Source organism: Vulpes lagopus, chromosome 24 (assembly GCF_018345385.1).
Source record: "Vulpes lagopus strain Blue_001 chromosome 24, ASM1834538v1, whole genome shotgun sequence".
Taxonomy (NCBI): Eukaryota; Metazoa; Chordata; class Mammalia; order Carnivora; family Canidae; genus Vulpes; species Vulpes lagopus.
In genome coordinates this window covers 40,121,345-40,139,623 of record NC_054847.1, presented here as the reverse complement: position 1 = coordinate 40,139,623, position 18,279 = coordinate 40,121,345, and the positions used below count along the sequence as shown (strand labels likewise).

At 40.4% G+C, this 18,279-nt stretch overlaps 1 protein-coding gene across 5 annotated transcripts in view; it reads right to left on the bottom strand.

The window, feature by feature from the left end:
* WDR7 (WD repeat domain 7) overlaps positions 1-18,279 on the bottom strand; it is a 358,780-nt gene that overhangs the window by 6,424 nt on the left and 334,077 nt on the right. For all 5 annotated transcript variants that reach the window (XM_041739719.1, XM_041739720.1, XM_041739721.1 and 2 more), the window contains one exon: positions 1,952-2,056. In XM_041739719.1, coding sequence (XP_041595653.1) covers positions 1,952-2,056 — 105 coding nt within the window. The remainder of the gene's footprint in view (positions 1-1,951; positions 2,057-18,279) is intronic.

Here is an 18,279-nt window from a genome sequence, read left to right as displayed (position 1 = left end):
ACAGGTGCACAGGTTCAAGTGTGCTTGGCAAAGCCCAGATGCAGCAGCAGGAGCCTGAAGAGGGGAACTGGAAGATGAAAGTATCTCGAAAAGCTACCATCTATCTAGTGAATGATCTTGAGCTCTGAGGTAAGAAAGGATAACCGTAATTCCTCGCTAACCGTAATTCCCTCAATGTGCTGTGCAGGAACTCTGATAAAAATAGAAAAAAAAATTCAAGGAAGGGATGAATATATCGAAAGAGCACCCTGAACACCGAGGTAAGGGGAAAAAGCTTTACCACAGAAAACATCAGGAAACTACTGGAAACAGTTTCATATGTGGCTAAGTTAGGAGGCATTCCTTCATAAAACAAATTTTCTGAGAAAGTCAAATTGGACAAAAACCAAAAAGATTTGTTTTTGTTTATTCCACAGAAGGAAGCATGGACCAAGCCAAGCTCTTGAAGCAGGGACTGTGGTTGTTGACTCGGGATCCTGAAGGCAGAGGCCAGCATCTGGCTCTTCAATGCCCAATGAGTACCAAATGAACGTGGAGCTTTATATAAACACTTCTCTGGGATTCCAAGAGCACAGGAAACAGCAAAAATCTGTATCAGAGTACATTTCGTGCAGAGAGGCCACTGTGTAGAAACACTAGTTGGCGGGAAAACCCTTTAGAGCAGCGCTGTTGCAAGGGTCCGCTTTGTGGACCCCTAACGGGCTAGTGGTGGGACTGTGGGGGTGAGTGCAAACCTCAGGCCCCCGGTGGCCTGCTGTGGAAATGGGGACTGGTGAGACCTCCAAAGAAGAGAGTTTAATATAAGCCAATTAAGATGCTCGGAGATATATTCTGGGAGAAAACATAATGAGAAAATAAACTGGAAAACTAAATTAGAGGAAGGGCAGGAAAAGTCTGTGACAGATTTGGAAGTTGTCATGCTTTAATAGCATGTTGTTAATTAAGCAATTTATTGTATCTGTTTTACATTTTATTAGCTATTGATTTTTTTTTAAAACCATCATCAAGTTGTGAAGTCTTATTTAAATTTTCATTCTTTTTTTTTTTTTATGCTTTCAAGGCAATAAACTGAATCTCATAAAACATACTTGCATTCTAGGAAAGTAAAGGTAACAACCTAATTTTAAATTGGCTTTTCATGAGGGAGGGAGTTGATCATGTTTAATATTTTTTTATAATTATCAGGAGGAAGAGAATGAAAAAGATGAGATGGAGATTAATCACTGAGGATACAACAAGTTCTATTGTAAAAATTAGGCACTCAAAGATAATATGCATTTTAATTAGAATTAAAACACAGGCATTGTCATGAACTGCCATTCAATGATACTCGGGTTTTTGAAAAGGTTTTGATAGTTTGGGAAGGAAAAGCATTATATGGGGAATTCAGAATGCAAACAGAAGTGAGATAATATAAAAGGGATCTGAGGGTGATACCTGGCTGCCTTTTCCCTGTGCCCTCTGCCGTGCTGGAGGCCTGCAGCCTTCGGCAGTGCCTCCCTGGCCAGGCCCTGAGGCATGCTGTGCCCTTGCTTACCACTGAAAGGCTGCTCCCTTTCCCTACACACCCACTCGGCCCTACCCTTACCATCTGGCCCTTCCTCAGCATTATCCTGTCTCGGTTCAGACGTCACTTCCTCTTGTGAATCAGCCCCACCACCTTATTCTCAGGCTCCCCTTCTGTATCATGATTGCTTGCTTATTTACACGTGTCTCCCTCAGACTGCAAGCGCGGGGAGAGCGGACCCCACTCTCTCCAGATGGCTAAATATTCTCAGTGCACCCTGCATGCTAGCATGTGGCACACAATCAATCACAATAAATACCTGATATTTGTTGAAAGGAGAGAGGAGGGCAGGAGGAAGGGCTGGTGGGCAGGCATAACAGGAAGTCTTTCCAGCAACAGCAAATCATGCAGCATACTTCAAGACCCTGTAGCATCAACGCTTACCTGCCAGAAAGAAATGTGGCTGTCCGTATTTGAGTAGGTGGCAAGGTATCGTCCATCAGGAGCAAAGGCCACTGCAGTGATTGGTCCCTTGTGTCCATGGATTGTCTAAAATAAAATTCAGTCATTAATGGTCTGCATGCCACAGAACTATTACACACACACATGCTAATGCATTCAGTGCTGAACAAGTTATGCCATGGAGATGAGCAACCCTTATGTTCTTTATTTATAAAATCAGATTAGAAAAAGGGGAAAAGCAACCGAAGTTCTCTCAATGATATAGCCAAGGGCTTTATTTAATCTTGTTCTGAAGAATCTACCTGTATCTGAGTTGGGAGAACAGCATGAGTCCAAAGGGAAAAGCATAGATTACTGGGCAAACCAATGTGTTAATTCATTTATTTCCATTAGAAGGAAGAACTTTACAATTAATAAGGAAGGTAAGCAAGTGATCACCAAGTCTATGTAGGAGCCTCACACATCTGAAATGAAAAACAAAGCTGTATCATAACATCCCTGTTCTGGAAAGAGTTAAAAACTATAATTTCAGCCCTTAATAATTATACATTTTTCATGTTTTATGCTTCATTTCCAACCAATAACACTGTGTTTAAATTCATATGGCTGCAATTAGTAAACACACATAAGGGTACCTGCTGGAGGCTTGAGCACATATAAATCAAATACTATTAAAAACAAGTTAACAGGGATAATTTTGGACTTTTGCCAAATAGCTATCATTGATTTAACCATGAATTGAAAAAAGGGGAGTTGTATTTTAGACTAGGTCTATGATAAAAGGTCTTTACTAATAAAAAATTATACTCAAGTTTAATAATCATATTAAGTTCTCAAAAATACTGGCACACTAAGCAAATTAGAATACTGTATTAATATCCTTTTACTCAACTATTTAAGATCATACCTCTATCACATTAGCCAACATGCAGGGTGCTTATAAGTTATGGGTTGGTCTCCTTCCTTTGTCTGGAAGGAGTGGAGAAATACGTTCTCTTAGACTAGGACACTAGGAAGGTTCATTTCCATCTGCTATTTTTTGATGAACAGTTGTGAACCTTGAGTCTTGGTGGGAACATCAGGCTCATTATGTGACTCAGCCCCATACACACCGTAAATTTCAGGAAGAATATTCTCATGATTCAGAGCTGAGTGATTAAAATGAGGTAGGGACGGAGGAGAGAGGGATGGGTATACAGCCTGTTTTCTCAGTGCTCTTTGGATTTTGTTCTTTTCTGTCATTAGACTCTCAGGGCACTGTGAGATCCAAAACAACACCTACTTTTCCACACTCAGAGAAAACATGTTATACTGGTAAAAACACGAGGCCTTAGGCTGGCAGAGAACGCTGCTCTGAGTCAGGCTGCCTGGCTTGCATTTGGGCTCTACTATTTTCCTGAAGGACCGAGGGCAAATGATGGGAGTTATTTAACCTCAGAGAACCCATGTCTAGAAAGCAGGAATGATGAGGAGGGGGATATTGATGATACCTGCCTCAAAGAGCTTTGTGAAGATTAAATGAGCTACTATATATATATATATATGTAGCACTCTGCATGATGGCACATAAGAACCCAATAAGTAATATTAATGCTTGTATTTCTCCTCCTTTCTTAAAGATGGCCATATATATATATATATATTTGAAAGGTGCTAAGAGAGTAGATCTTAAATGTTCTCAGCAACAAAAAAGAAATGTAATTATGTGACAAGATAGAAGTGATAGCTAATGCTGTGGTGGTAATCATTTTTTAATATATAAGTTTATCAAAGCATCACATGTATACCTTAAACATATATAATATGTCAACTGTATCTCAATAAAACTGGGAAAAAATGATCAAATGTAAACAATCACAGAATTTGATTACTTGAGTATACAATTTAAGGGAAAAAAATGCCCTAATCACATATCCCAGAATCAGTGTCAGCAAGCATACTAGGTAGTCTAAAAACAGATTTCATGAAACCTGTCATTAAACAGATATGGTAACTATCCATGGTGCTAGGCACTAATGTGCTAAATCAAGCAACAGGGTGAGTGTGGAGAATAATTATTCGGCCAACCACACTAAAAGGAAAATATTGTGGATGAGGGTAAAGAGCTTAACCAATTAAAAGGGGAAAACCGACAATTCCCATTTAGTAGGTCAATTTAATCAGCTTATTGGAAAGTATCTTTAATTGTTTTTTAAAATCAAGATTCAGTTCAGCTAAAAGTCTGAAAGCTTATGGGGCCAATTTAAAGCTATGTAATGGTTAAGACAGTTGTGCTTTAAAACAGAGGTTGCAAACTGAAGACCCATAAGCTGAAACCAGATTGTAGATGTGTTTGGTTTGGCCTGAAAAATGTTTTAAAAAAATGTTTTCTGGGTCCATATTCTAATTCATCAGATATCACGTAAAATTAAGATTTCTTGCATCTCCTGAAAGACTGGAAGCTCTGGGCAATCCTGGACCTTTGTTTGTACATGGCCACAACAGCCAGGGATGAGCAGAGGCGGCCCCTTTGGGCTGGACACTTGCCCTCCAATTTCCCACACACGAGAGGGCCTGCGCAACTAACACCCACTGCCTGGCTCCCTTATTTCCTGCTGGTCTCTCCTGGCATTTAATGCAACCCTTCCATTAATAATACTTGATTCAAAATATTTTCTTCTGCAGGAAATAAAAAGTGTTAGTGAGGATGTGGAGAAAAAGGAACCCTCACTACAGTGTTGGTAGGAATACAAATTGGTGTAGCCATTGTGGAAAACAGAATGGTGGCTCCTCAAAAAATTAAAAACAGAAATACCATATGATCCAGTAATTATACTACTGAGCATTTACCCAAAGAAAATGAAAATACTAATTTGAAAAGATATATGCACCCTTATGTTTACTGTAGCATTATTTACAATAGCCAAGATATGGAAGCAACCTAAGTCCTTCAGTAAATGAATGGATAAGATGTGGTGTACATGCACGTGCGTGCGTGCAAATGCACAAATATTACACAGCCATAAAAAAAAAGATGAGAACATGTCACCTGTGACAAGATGGAAAGACCTAGAGGGCATATGCTAAATGAATTAAGTTAGACTGAAAAAGACAAATACCATATGATTTCACTTATATGCGGAATCTAAAAAATCATATGAACAATGAAAAAGCAGAATCAGACCTATAAACACGGAGAACAAACTGATGCCAGAAGACAGAGGGGCGGGGAGGCCTGAAGGGAGGAGGGAATGGGCAAAATGGGTAAAAGGGAATGGGACATCTAAGCTTCCAGTTACTGAATATGTCATGGGAATAAAAGGCAGAGCATAAGAAGTACAGTCAATGATATTAAAATAGTGTTGTATGGTGACAGGTACTCACTTGTGGGGAGTACAGTATATGCATATATTTGTGAAATCACTGTGGTACACCCAAAACTAATGTAACATTGTATGTCAACTGTACTCAGAAAAAAAAAAAAAAAACCCAAAATAGTTTCTTCCATGCTCTGGGGTCCTGGTGTGCATCTAAAAGTGTGAGTAGATTAAAAGCTCCCCTAAGAAAAGTTGGCCCTTCTTGCAAGCCCCCCGAAGCCCAACTCTGTGTAGAAGTGGATGATTCTGGTGTTTGGGCTCCTTAAATCTCAAAACAGAATGCTAAACCTGCCCTCTTTCACATTAGTATCCCTCCTTAATCAGCAGCCAGGATGTGCTTCCGACAATAAGAATGCAACAGTGAGTTGGCCGTAAACCAGCAGGTCCAGAAAAGTCTTCAAGAAATATTTTCATATTACGCCTTCATCTTTTACAGAGGGTGGGTATTTAAAACATCCACTTGACGATTACTTCTGGGTCGGCTGAGGACATCATCATTATGCTATCCAGTGCCTCTAACAGTAGACCCTTTGAATTAGATGTCATCTTGGACTTTTCTGCCAATACTATGTTTACCTTTCCAGATAAATGTCGTTGCTTTATCATGTAACAATAATTTCATAATCTTAACACGTGCTTGCTTTACTGCCAGGAGACCCAGAACTAAATGCATGCTCCTTCTAGGTGTGCAGTGGTCAGTACTTTCTCACTTCACAATCATTGTCCTGCTTCCACTTGTTGTTGTGACATCCCATTAGATACTGAACTTCATTTGTGAGTTTCTTTCAAGTCTGTTTTGGGCAAAGGGGGACTACTCTTAAATTCAGAACACACATGTGCACGTGCACACACGCTTAGATACTGCTAGGCACCCCACAGGGCGCCTTAAAGCAGCCTAGAGAAAACCCTGGAACACTGACTGCAGTGTCCGCTCAGAGACCTGTTGTCTTGTAAGAAAGCAAGTACCACTCATGGTAGCTCAGGGAAGCTCACTGTTTTCAATGGTTTGCTACATCTGGTGAGTTCATTACAATCTCAGCCTAAGAGGTGCTTCAGAACACAGTGTAATGGAAATGTGGCCATTGTCTTTTGTTCAGAATCTCTGAACTTCTCAGATCTGTGCAGGCACCACCTGAACAGACTTTAACCTCGCTTCGGCATTAGAGATGCAGCTGTGCACAGATCACAGCGAACCTGTAAAGCGCTCTGGATGGGCGAACCCCATGGCTGGCATCTGAAATGCTGAACTGTAAAGAACAGTTCCCAGGACAACAGGTTTCAAAACAAAAGAAGGTGTGGTCTGATATTTATATGCAAATGAGCATCATGTCTTGTTATAGTTGTCGTCAAAGTAATTGCTGTCTTGGAAAGACAGAAATGGAATATAAAGAAATTATTCTAATTCAAGAAGTGCTATGAACATCAAAAAGAATCAAGCAATTACCCTTCGCAGAAAGAGTGTTGAACTGCTAAACATCCCTTCCCGTTTTTCTTACCAAAGAAAAGGAACTGAAAGGCAGGATTAATAATGAGCAATACTTGCACTTGCCAAGCAGTTTTAACAGGCACTTTCCATGTGCTTGGCAAAGAAATAAAATTAACCTTCCTGTACACAGAAGGAATTTCTGTACACGGATTTTCAACAATAATATGGTCGGTGCTGTTGGAAGCTAGGACTGTCGAGGATATCGTCTTTAAAACGACTCTACGTGGCCTCTCCCTTGATACTCGCCTTCCAAATGACAAGTCTGAGAACTGAAACCAAATCGTTGGACTCTATTACACCTACTTTATAAGACTGAATGAGATCAAAGAGAACATTTTATATTTACTTGTAGGTCTCACTACTTCTTGAAAGGGGAGGAAAAAAAACCCAACCAAACAAAATACTTTACCACTTCTGACAGAAATTATGAAGAAAAGGTTTCCTCAAGTAGGTAAGGTTTTACCATCATGCACACCATCCCAAGGGGAAGGTTTATAAACCATGGGCCTTGTATTTTATAGGACACATGCTAAAATGACCTGGGAAATAAAAAGAGCTTGGACTGCACTGCCCTGGCCTCACCCGAGGTGTACAGGGGCTGAGAGAAGAAGGCCATGTCGACTGTAGGCCTTCTCAGGAAGCAGCATGGCTAGCTTAGGATTCAGACAGGCAGCTGTGATTTGGGGGTGCTTGAAAGATCTGCTGAGCTGCAGATATGTCCCCACTTGGCTGCACATGGTCTCTGACATTTCTAGAAATACAATGAAGCTATTGGCTGAGCTCTGTTCTCTAGAATGTGTTCTGATGGAGACCACAAAGGGGATAAACATGCTTTCATGAAGCACAAGCATGGCCGGTGTCCTCAGTTCAAGGAGAGCCTGAATGAAGGGCGCCTACAGAGACAGCACACAGGTTGGAGGTGGGCCAGATAATCCGGGAAGCGAGTGCCTAGGAAGTAGGATGAGCCCCGAGGAGAAAAGGAGAGTAATACCAAACGCCTACCAAGACCGACACTTTCCTCGTGCTGGTTCCTCTCAAGGATAACGGGCAACGCCATGGGAGGTTCAGGACATGCTCACCTCTGCCCCTCGGGCACCAGCCATACATTCGACATCTCTCACAGACCGTGCCAAAGTCAGAGAAAGGCCGATGAGGACAGGGAGCCAGGCTGACGGGCATGCCTTCCTGACATCCAGTAGCGAGCGAGGCCACTGATTTCATGGCTGGCTGGCAGGGAGGCAACCGCTCAGGGCAGAGAGACGACAAAGACATCGCTCTGACAGCTCTGTTTGTCAGGCGATGCAGAGACTCATCAAAAAAGAGCCGTTTCCAAAGAGTTGAAAAGTTAAGAATTAATTACATTCCAGGAAAAAAAACGCCTCCTTTCTTTTCTTTGAAGCAACCGATTTGTGAAACTTTTATTATATATTCAAGGTTCAACTGCTCAAAAAACAATAATTTAGGCAGATAATGGCATTTAAGAAAAAGTTTCACTTATGGGCGATTAGAAGACCCAAGTAAAATTTAATTACTGCTACGAACTAAGTCTTTTTCAGCCTTTTAGCACGTGGGCCCTTACGGCCATATGATGTTGCTGAGAATGCTGAAAGGTCACCTATTCTCTTCTGTAGGTGAACAGGGCTCCTTAAAGCAGGCCAGACGGATGAAAATCTATTCTGTTTTCAAATATCTCTAGAGAAGATTCTAAAACCTTTCCTGAGAACCCTTTTCTGTGTTTAACAGTGTATGTTGTCGGGAAGTTTTTCCTTGTATCAAATCTAAATCCAAAATGCTACGGTGTAAGTCTGCTTCCTCTTGCTCTAGCCTCAGCAGAGATGGGGAGCACCCAGTCACCTATCAGCACCATAACCTTTTATAGACTGGAGGACTGTTAGCGCAACTTGCGCCCCCCACCTCACTTTTTTTTAACTTATTTTATATTTTCAGGATTAAAAAAAATTTCAGTGACTAGAATATTTCAAGTCTTATTTTCCAACTTTTTAATCACATCTGTGGCTTTTCCTTAAACTCTCTCCAAGCTTTCCCCGATCATGCCATCTTAGAGTTGGATGGTACCCGAAAGCCACCTTATTTAAAACCACATCTGAAAATGTGGAAGTTCAAACTGACTGAGCTGGCACTAGCAACTGGGTGTCTTCATAGTTTCTCAGGACACCATGCAGGTAGACCCACACTGGGCTTATTTTACCAGAACACTGCAACTGTGGCCGGTGAAAGCTTTGGTAAAGTTGCTGGCGTGCAGATGGCTGCCATGCAGAGTACCCCCAGTCATCCCTAGAAAAGCGGGGTGGGGACACCTGCATCCAGTGGGTGGCCCTGGCTGGGCCACATGCCTTGAGGGGGTTCCTCTGACAAGACCACAGATTGCCAGTCCCTGTTTTCAATCCTTTTCCTCTCCCCTTTCCAAAAGTCATTTGTCCTAATTTTTGCATTCTGGCTCTTTATTTTCTTTCTTTCTTTTTCTGGCTCTTTATTTTCATTTAAAAATGTACTCCCACTCAATTATCGTCCAATGAGCCTATGCTATTATTTGCTCTCTACAAATGTCTTGACACTTAAAACTATCTCTTTGGTGCTTAGAGAACAGAGCTTCTAGCTTATGACTGTGATCACTGATAAAAATGACTTCTACAACTTGATACCTTAATTTAAAACAAAAAAAAGTTGGATTTATCAAAGGCCAACTGCAAAGCAGCTTTTGTCATCCTTCAAACAGATTCTAAAATTGTGCACCAAAAGGTACATACGTGTGCACTGCTGTGCTAGGCACTGTAGGGGATCCAAAAAGCATAAGGAGAAACGTTCACAGCACATGTCCCATACTTTTATATAAACTTCTTTGTCCTTACAGATTAACCCTATAAGAATACTACATTATCTCCCACCTTAAGAATGAAGAAACTGAGGTACAGAGAAGTGGAGTAACTGATTTTGTTTAGAATCCATGCAGTCTGGCTCAGCAGTCTGTTGCCTCACAGAATACCAGGTAAAAGATAACTATAAGCTGCCATGTTTCAATATCTATACACCTGATTTTCATATAACTGGTATTAGGTACATTATACACCAATATTTCTTTTTTTTTTTTTAAGACTATTTAGTTTGGGGGGGGGAGGGAAGGAGGGAAAGAGAGAGAGAGAGAGAACGCACAAATGAGGGCAAGGGACAGAGGGAAAAGGGCAGAGGGAGAAGCAGGCTCCCCGCTGAGCAGGGACCCCCCCCCCCCCGATGTGGGGCTTGATTCCAGGACCCTGGGATCATGACCTGAGCCATCCAGGCGCCTGTATACACCAATATTTTGACATGACTTTCCTGGTCCCGGCAACACAGATTTGGGGGGCTGTGTGATGGTAACAGCAGGCTGCCTGAGAGCAGGGGCCACAGTGGAGCTAGGCCTTGCCTGGAAAGTGCCCACTGTCCCCAACACCAGGGGACAGGTGGCTTCCATATCCAGGGGTCTGGAGGAACATCCCTGGACTGCTGCAATCTCCCCTGCCCTCCGAGGACTGTGGACTGACAGCACTGCCTGGCAGCAAAAGGCCAAGTCTCCCAAGGGACATCATTGACCTGGGTGGTCCTACACAAGTGGGAAAAAGCATGTTCCTTGGCCCCTACACCAGTGGTAGGTGAAGATAAACTCGTTCCTTGACCCAGTTCCCAGCAGTTTAAACATCTGAAGCAGAGGCTGAAAGACTAGAAGCTGCCATCTTTCTTCACTGGCTGGGAAGGAAGAGGATGGCCTGGGCTGGCTCCCCCGGGACACGCAGGCCACAGAATTTGATGGTTTCATCTCTCTCATCAGCAGCCTCCCTCCCTGGCCCTGGGTCCCATTTGCTCGACTGTGCCCCAAGGAATCATTATAAAATTAGGGGCCTCTTTCTCACTTGGGACACAAACCACAGAAACTGAAAGTACTGACCAGTAGGAAAGTAGGTGGTAAATATATCCCTTAAACTCTCTAGTATAAGAGAGAGACCAGTGTTTCTTATTGGCCGTACTATCTCCTACAGTGTAAGCACATAAGCTTAGATGCTGCCCTTTGGCAATTTTATAATGATTTTGAACAGAGATTTGAGGGTTGAAAATGGGTTGTTTATCTCTATAATTTCTTTTCTTGATGGAGGGCTGAGGCAATACTTGTTATTCACATTATGCCAACTCTATGATACAGACTCAACCCGTAGTGGCGGCTTCCCAGCCAAAGGGTATTGAAGCTATTCGATGAATTGAGTTTTCTATCACTATCTAATTGAAAAGAATATACATTCAGGGCGAAAGACAAGTAGATTTGGTATCGTTTTAACATCTAAATGGAAAACAGATTTAAGGATAAATGTAATAAAGCGAGCTACCTTAAGTTTGATTATAAGATATAGTGTCTTTATTCTGAAACAGAGCTGCAGCATATACTGTCCATCTTCACGGACTCAAAGCTCCTTAACAGCCATTTGGGGATAAGCTAACTGACATAGATGAATTAAAGGAGCTTTTCAGTATCTACATATTGGTAATCCTTATGACACAAGCAATAGTTTTTGAAATTTCTTTTGTGGAGGATTATACACCAACAAGCACATGCATGCATGTGCGCGTGCACACACACACACACACACACACACACACATACACACACACAAACACCTTATCCAAGAACAGTAAGAATCAAGATAAATGCTCAAGATGGTTTTACTATTGTAATCTAGGCATTAGTAATAATTTCAGATTTTTATGATATGGAAGCTTCGATTTTCACCAATATCAATTGTAAATGACCAAATTTGGGGATCCCTGGGTGGCTCAACAATTTAAGCGCCTGCCTTCAGCCCAGGGCATGATCCTGGAGTCCCGGGATTGAGTTCGCACATCGGGCTCCCTGCATGGAGCCTGCTTCTCCCTCTGCCTAGGTCTCTCTCTCTCTCTGTGTCTCATGAATAAATAACTAAAATCTTTAAAAATAAATAAATAAATGACCAAATTTGACTTCTATTTTTTAAGATTTTTTATTTATGAGACAGCGAGAGAGAGAGAGAGAGAGAGAGAGAGAATGTGTGAGCATAAGCAGGGATGAGGGGCAGAGGGAGACAGAGGGAGAAGCAGGCCCCCCTGGAGCAGGGAGCCTGATGTGAGGCTCCATCCCAGGACCCCAGGATCATGACCTGAGCTGAAGGCAGACGCTTAACCAACTAAGCCATGCAGGCACCCCCAAAATTCACTTTAAAAAGGAATAAGCAAATAGAGAATAAACATTTAAGCTTTAGTTGCTTTCCAATCTTAAAATGTATGGTCATCAAAACAACAGCCTTAGTTAAATATATGTACTGGTTTTAGGGGTTTCACCCCCCCCCCCCTTCTATTCAACTGAGGAACTTTTTCAGACTCAAAGAATAAATTTTCCATAATTCTCACTTGTTAATATTTAGGCGCTTCTTCCATCTCACACATGTTCATATGCACGCATGCACACACCCACCCCTCTTCTGCTTTAGTAGACCAAATATTTTCAGGATGAAGTAACTATAAAATATCCAATTAAGCTATACATAACTGATATGTTCTTTCTCTGCATGCTGAAATGATCAATTTTATATAGTCATACTTTGTATGACATTTGCCAAAAACCCCAGACATCACAAACTTCCAATTATTTTAAAACATAATTATCACTAATTTTGGCTGATGAAATGAGAGTAGTGCATCAGTATTGTGAGACTCTCAAGCTCAGTAATGATATATCACACTAAAAAGTCTAAAGATGTAGCTCAAACCATAACATTTTTCATCAACATTTAAAAATAATTAGTCATATTTAAAGATGATTCATGGATACTGAAATATGGAATGCTGATGTGATTTAGATTAATGTGGTTCAGTTTTAAATAAAAAGAGTGAATAAATTGTCAAATATTCACATTATTGGTATGAAATAATTATAAAATGATTAAAGTATATGACTCACATATGCTTCAAAAGTTACAGAAAATGTTTTCTTCAGATTTGGACAGACCCAGAGCTAAATGTTTTTTAAATCAGTATTTCTAATATTAACCTATTCAAACACAAGCTAGAAATCTTCAAATGAACAAAGTTTTGTTTTTATATTCCCAGACTGAAAACTGTGTTGTTAAATATTCAAAGGATTCTTAAGAATTGAACATAAAATGGTTAGATGATTTTTCAAAGAAGCTAGGAGAAAGTATCTTTTTTAAAATAAATATTAATTTTTAAAAAGATTTTATTTATTTATCCATGAGAGACACAGAGAGAGGCAGAGACACAGGCAGAAGGAGAAGCAGAGAGATCCCTGGGTGGCACAGCGGTTTAGCGCCTGCCTTTGGCCCAGGGCGCGATCCTGGAGACCCGGGATCGAATCCCACATCGGGCTCCCGGTGCATGGAGCCTGCTTCTCCCTCTGCCTGTGTCTCTGCCTCTCTCTCTCTCCCTCTCTCTGTGACTATCATAAATAAATAAATAAAAAATAAATAAATAAATGAAAGAAAGAAAGAAAGAAAGAAAGAAAGAAAGAAAGAAAGAAAGAAAGAAAGAAAAAAAAAAAAAGAAGGAGAAGCAGACTCTCTGAGGGGAGCCTGATGTGGGACTCGATTCTGGGACCCTGAGATCATGACCTGAGCCAAAGGCATATGCTCAACCACGGAGCCACCCAGGTGCCCTGAGGAGAACGTATCGTTAAAGGTAATACTGGGCCACAAAAGTAAAACCCAGTTTCTTTCGCTTGGAGCTCCCTAGAACAGGCAACTGTGCTGTTCATCTCTATCTCCTCTCAAATCCCTGTTGGCCCTCACACAGCAGGCCTGAAGCAGACACGTGCTCACCGTTAACTGGCAAACTCAGCACTTTTCGTGGGTTCTGATCTGGGACAAGGTAAACAGAAGATGGCTTTTGGCCTGAGTAGCAGGACATGGCCTTCACACATGTGCTCTCTTACCTCTCTTGCCAGGTATATACTGCCTGGTGATGCAAAACTCTCTTACATAGATTGTACTAAAGCTATGGAATTTATATTATTCAAAAACACATTTTGTATAGATTGACATTCTTACCATTCCAAAAAAAGAAATCACCCAAAAAGTGTTCTAGGGGGTACCTGGTTGGCTCAGTCGATTGAATGTCTGACTCCTGATTTGGGCTCAGGTCATGATCTCGGGGGTCCCATGTCAGGTTCCACGCTTACCATGAGGTCCGCTTGAAATTCTCTCTCCCCCTCTGTTCTATCCTCACAATTGAATAACATGAATATACTTAAAAATGTTTACTAGGAGTTTATGACATCCTAGGGCTGTGTCAGAGTATAAAGATGAGGAACAACACCTGCCAGTGAATCTGGGAGAGGAGAGAGACTGACAATAAGCAGCTATTGTATAGTGTAATTAATGCATAACAGACATGTGCGTAGGGTGTCAGGGAGAGAGAGAGGGAAGCAGGCCCCCTGGGGCAGGGAGCCTGATGTGAGGCCCCCATCCCAGGACTCCCGGATCATGACACCCCAGTAGGGTGTCAGGCACTACTTGCTGTTCAGGGTAGGATTTGTCAGAACAAGGTACAGAGTTAAGGTGGTGCTTGAGTTGAGCTCTAGAGGAGGAACAGAAATTGGCCAGAAACAGAAGGCCATCCTATGTGGAGAGATGAGTCTAGCAAACACAAAAGAGAGGTCCAGGAGAGCAGCGGGCATTCCTGTGTCTCTCTGCCAACACAAGTGCAGGGGTCAGGGACACTAGGGAGAGACAGGGTTTGCAGATAAGGCAAAAAGGCAGCTATGGCCAGGCTATGTACCACCTTTTTGTTGTGCCAAGAAGCCTGGACTTATGTTCACAGTCAACAGGGAATTTCCTGAAGTTTTTAAAAAGAATGGTCAGATCAAATCTGTTCTAAGACAATGCTGGCAGAGGGAAAAAGGGAAAGGAACTAGGAGAGAAAACGACAAGGTAACAGTAGATGTAGTGGGTCAGTTAGGAATCGAATGAGGAACTGGATGCGGACACACACTGGGTACACAGGGATACCAGGACCTGGACGGAAGGGCATAAGAGAAAGAACATGTTTCTAGGTTGGGAGGACAAGAGAGAGCAGGTGGGAAATTGTAATGAGCTAGGTTTGGGATAGGCAGACAGTAACTTGAGCAAGTAGTTGGAAATATGTCAGCAAGTTAGAAAGATGAATGTGGAACTCAGGAACAGGTTTAGGGAAGGAGAGACAGACTTGGGACTTACTAGCACAGAGGGAGATGCTGTGGCACTGACCTGGCACTTGCCACTGGGCCTGGTGCCCAGCAGCCTCTCCGTGAGTATCTGTGAAATCACATATAAGTGACTAAGGGAACCCATGAGGAGCAGATGGCGAAAAGACGAAGATGAAAAGGACAAAGATGAAAAGGCCCTTCCCTACCAGTGGAAGGGCCGGGCAGAGAAGAAAGAGCTAAATGAAACTGTTTTGGACTATGATAACATTTTATCTTTTAAATAACAATCCTTTATCAAGTAGTAATTATCCAAGTTGGAGATCAGGAAATAAATTAATAAACGGTCAAATTTCTAGAATCAAACATAGGTATGTGAATTAGAATTAAATTTGTAATTAACTACCAATACTAGTTAGTTGCCCAGATAGTCTAATTTTAACTTTGCTTATTAATTTCATCAGTTCTCCACAGCTTTCAATATTTTAGAAGGATCATTAAATGAAAGATGTCTCCAAATATAATTACAAAGAGACAAAAAAGATACATTATTAAAAAGTTAGTAAAGACACAGGAACTTATCTTAAAAATGGAACTTGTACATATTTGTGTGTATGTGCCCATGTTTATGCACACATGTACTTTGGCTGCTCCCTTTGATTTACAGATCTTTTTCAAAAGGAGAAATAGCTTAACCAAATTAGTGATTTTATAAAGTCTAGCATTAATGATCACAATCACTAAGTTTGTTCTGATAGAAATTTCAATGATTCACTAGATTCATAAATCAATCTATGCAAGGTATCAATGCAAGACATACTGTATACTTTATTACTAAGTATAGTCATACAATGCATACTAAATAAGCTTTCCCTACCTATAGTTTGGCTAAGAGCAGGAGACTTAAATGCAAAGGAAAATGAATTAAATATCTCACCGCCGAGATTAAATTCTATGGGAATACCTATTTGATGTTCTTAGAGTAGATGATATGTTGGCTTAAACCTCTGCATCTTTTAATGCAGTCATACTGCCTAATGATAAGCAAAACTAAAAGTCCAATTCACTACAGAATTCAATATTGGGACCATTGAACTCTTTAGCACTTAATAAGCAATTAATATTTGTCAATGAAAAATGTTTTAGTAACACAGGTGAAAATCCGTTAACACTGGCCCATTTGTTGCACTCCAGCACTGACAAGCTATCCAACAATCCTTAAGGGAAACTAACTGCTTTGATGTTTTAATTTACGTTCTTCCCAAGCAAACATGAATCCTTCTTGGAAAATATTTTTGTTTCCAACTCAGAATGCACATTGCTAGCATAATGTCTATAACTGCTATCATGTATGTAACATGCAGCGTGCCTTAAAATAACATTCTATGCCTTACTACAGGTACAGTTTTTATAAAAACATACTTAATACTATATATACTAATTTTATTCACTTTTAAGCAAAAGCCTTCTATTTAATATTTCCCTTTAGGAGTATGTATGTGTATTTAAAAAGACAGTTTGGACACATTTCTGAAGGCTTAAGAGATTTTGTTTTTAAAAGATTTTATTTATTAATTCATGAGAGACACAGAGAAAGAGAGACAGAGACACAGACAGAACTTGATCCCAGAACCCTGGGATCACGACCTGAGCCAAAGGCATATGCTCAACTGAGCCACCCAGGTAGGTATCCCAGGCTTAATAGATTTTATAAGTGAACTTCATATTAGCAAAAATGATTTTTAACAGAAGCATGATTTTTATTTTGGAGGGTATTTTTTAAAGTTTATTTATTTTTTAATTATTTTTTAGTAACTTCTACATCCAAGATGGGGCTTAAACTCACAATCCAGCAATCAAGAGTCACATGCTCTTCTGAGCCAGCCAGGCACCCCTTTGTTTAATGTTACTATTATTTTAATATAGAGAACAACTCCAAAAAGGAAACTGAAAATTACCTAAAATCCCACAACTTTTTTTGAAGTTCCTATAATAAAATTGGATACCCAACTATTCTTACTCATCAAATCCCAAGCCTTATAGGAACCACCATAAATCTTTTGCCATTTACCTTTCTGGACTTTCTATGGATTTGTCTTTGAAATCATTACAGTTGATCAGTTTTTCCTAGTGTGAACAATCTGGTATGCCTCTGCATTATTTTCTTTTTTCATAAATATATTTTATTTGCTCAGAGAGGAGATTCATCATTATCAGATCATTTTATTTTATTTTATTTTTTTATCAGATTATTTTAAATGTTAAAATAAAAATTGTGCATTCCATAGTAAGTGCATATACCCCCCAAATTTGCTTCTACTTAAGAAAAAAGAACCATTACTTAACAAAGAAAGATTTTTGCCACATATTTAGTTGCTGGTACAAACTGGAAATGATAGAGACTCACTAACCATTTCTGTAAAACAAAAGGCAGGTGTGCTCTTTTAAAGGGGAAGGTTCTTTCAAAAAGAAGAATACAGCTGAAGAAATTTATCTTTTTAATAATACGATAAAAGCTTCATTGTAAACATTCTAACAGTCTATTGAGATTAATAGTTGGATACAGCATTGCACGTTAGGATGGTCTTGCCAAGGCACTGTGAACTACTTGCACTTATAGGCTTTAAATCTATAATTATCCAGGTGTCAGAGTTTATAAGTGCTTTAACAAGGGACCTTAACTAAAAAGCAAACAATTGGCAAACCTAAGAGTACTCCTTAAAACCCCTGCAAATCTTCACACTCAAGGTTTGAGTACAATTTAATATAGAACAGAAAATACCATTTCTGGATCTTTGGAAAGTTTAAAATTTAATGAGAGCTCTGATTCATACTTCCTGTTATACCTATGACAAAGCCAGAGTCCAAAGTCAGAGCTCACAGAAAGGCAAGTGATGCATGTGAAGTTCAAACAAGATCAATGCTATAAGAACTTTTTTGTTTTTTAAATTCTTTTTTTTAAAGGATTTATTTATTTATTCATGAGAGACACAGAGAGGGAGAGAGGAGAGACACAGGCAAAGGGAGGAGAAGCAGGGTCCCTGCCGGGAGCCTGCTGAGGGACTCTATCCCAGACCCTGGGATCAGGACCTAAGCCAAAGGCAGATGCTCAACCACTGAGCCACCCAGGCATCTCTGTTTTTTAAATTCTTAATCATTTTTATTACATATAAAAAATATGAAACCATTCTATTTGTGGTTCTGTGTATTCACAACACAAGCACCCAGTAGTGTCACGGGCACACACCAGTGACAC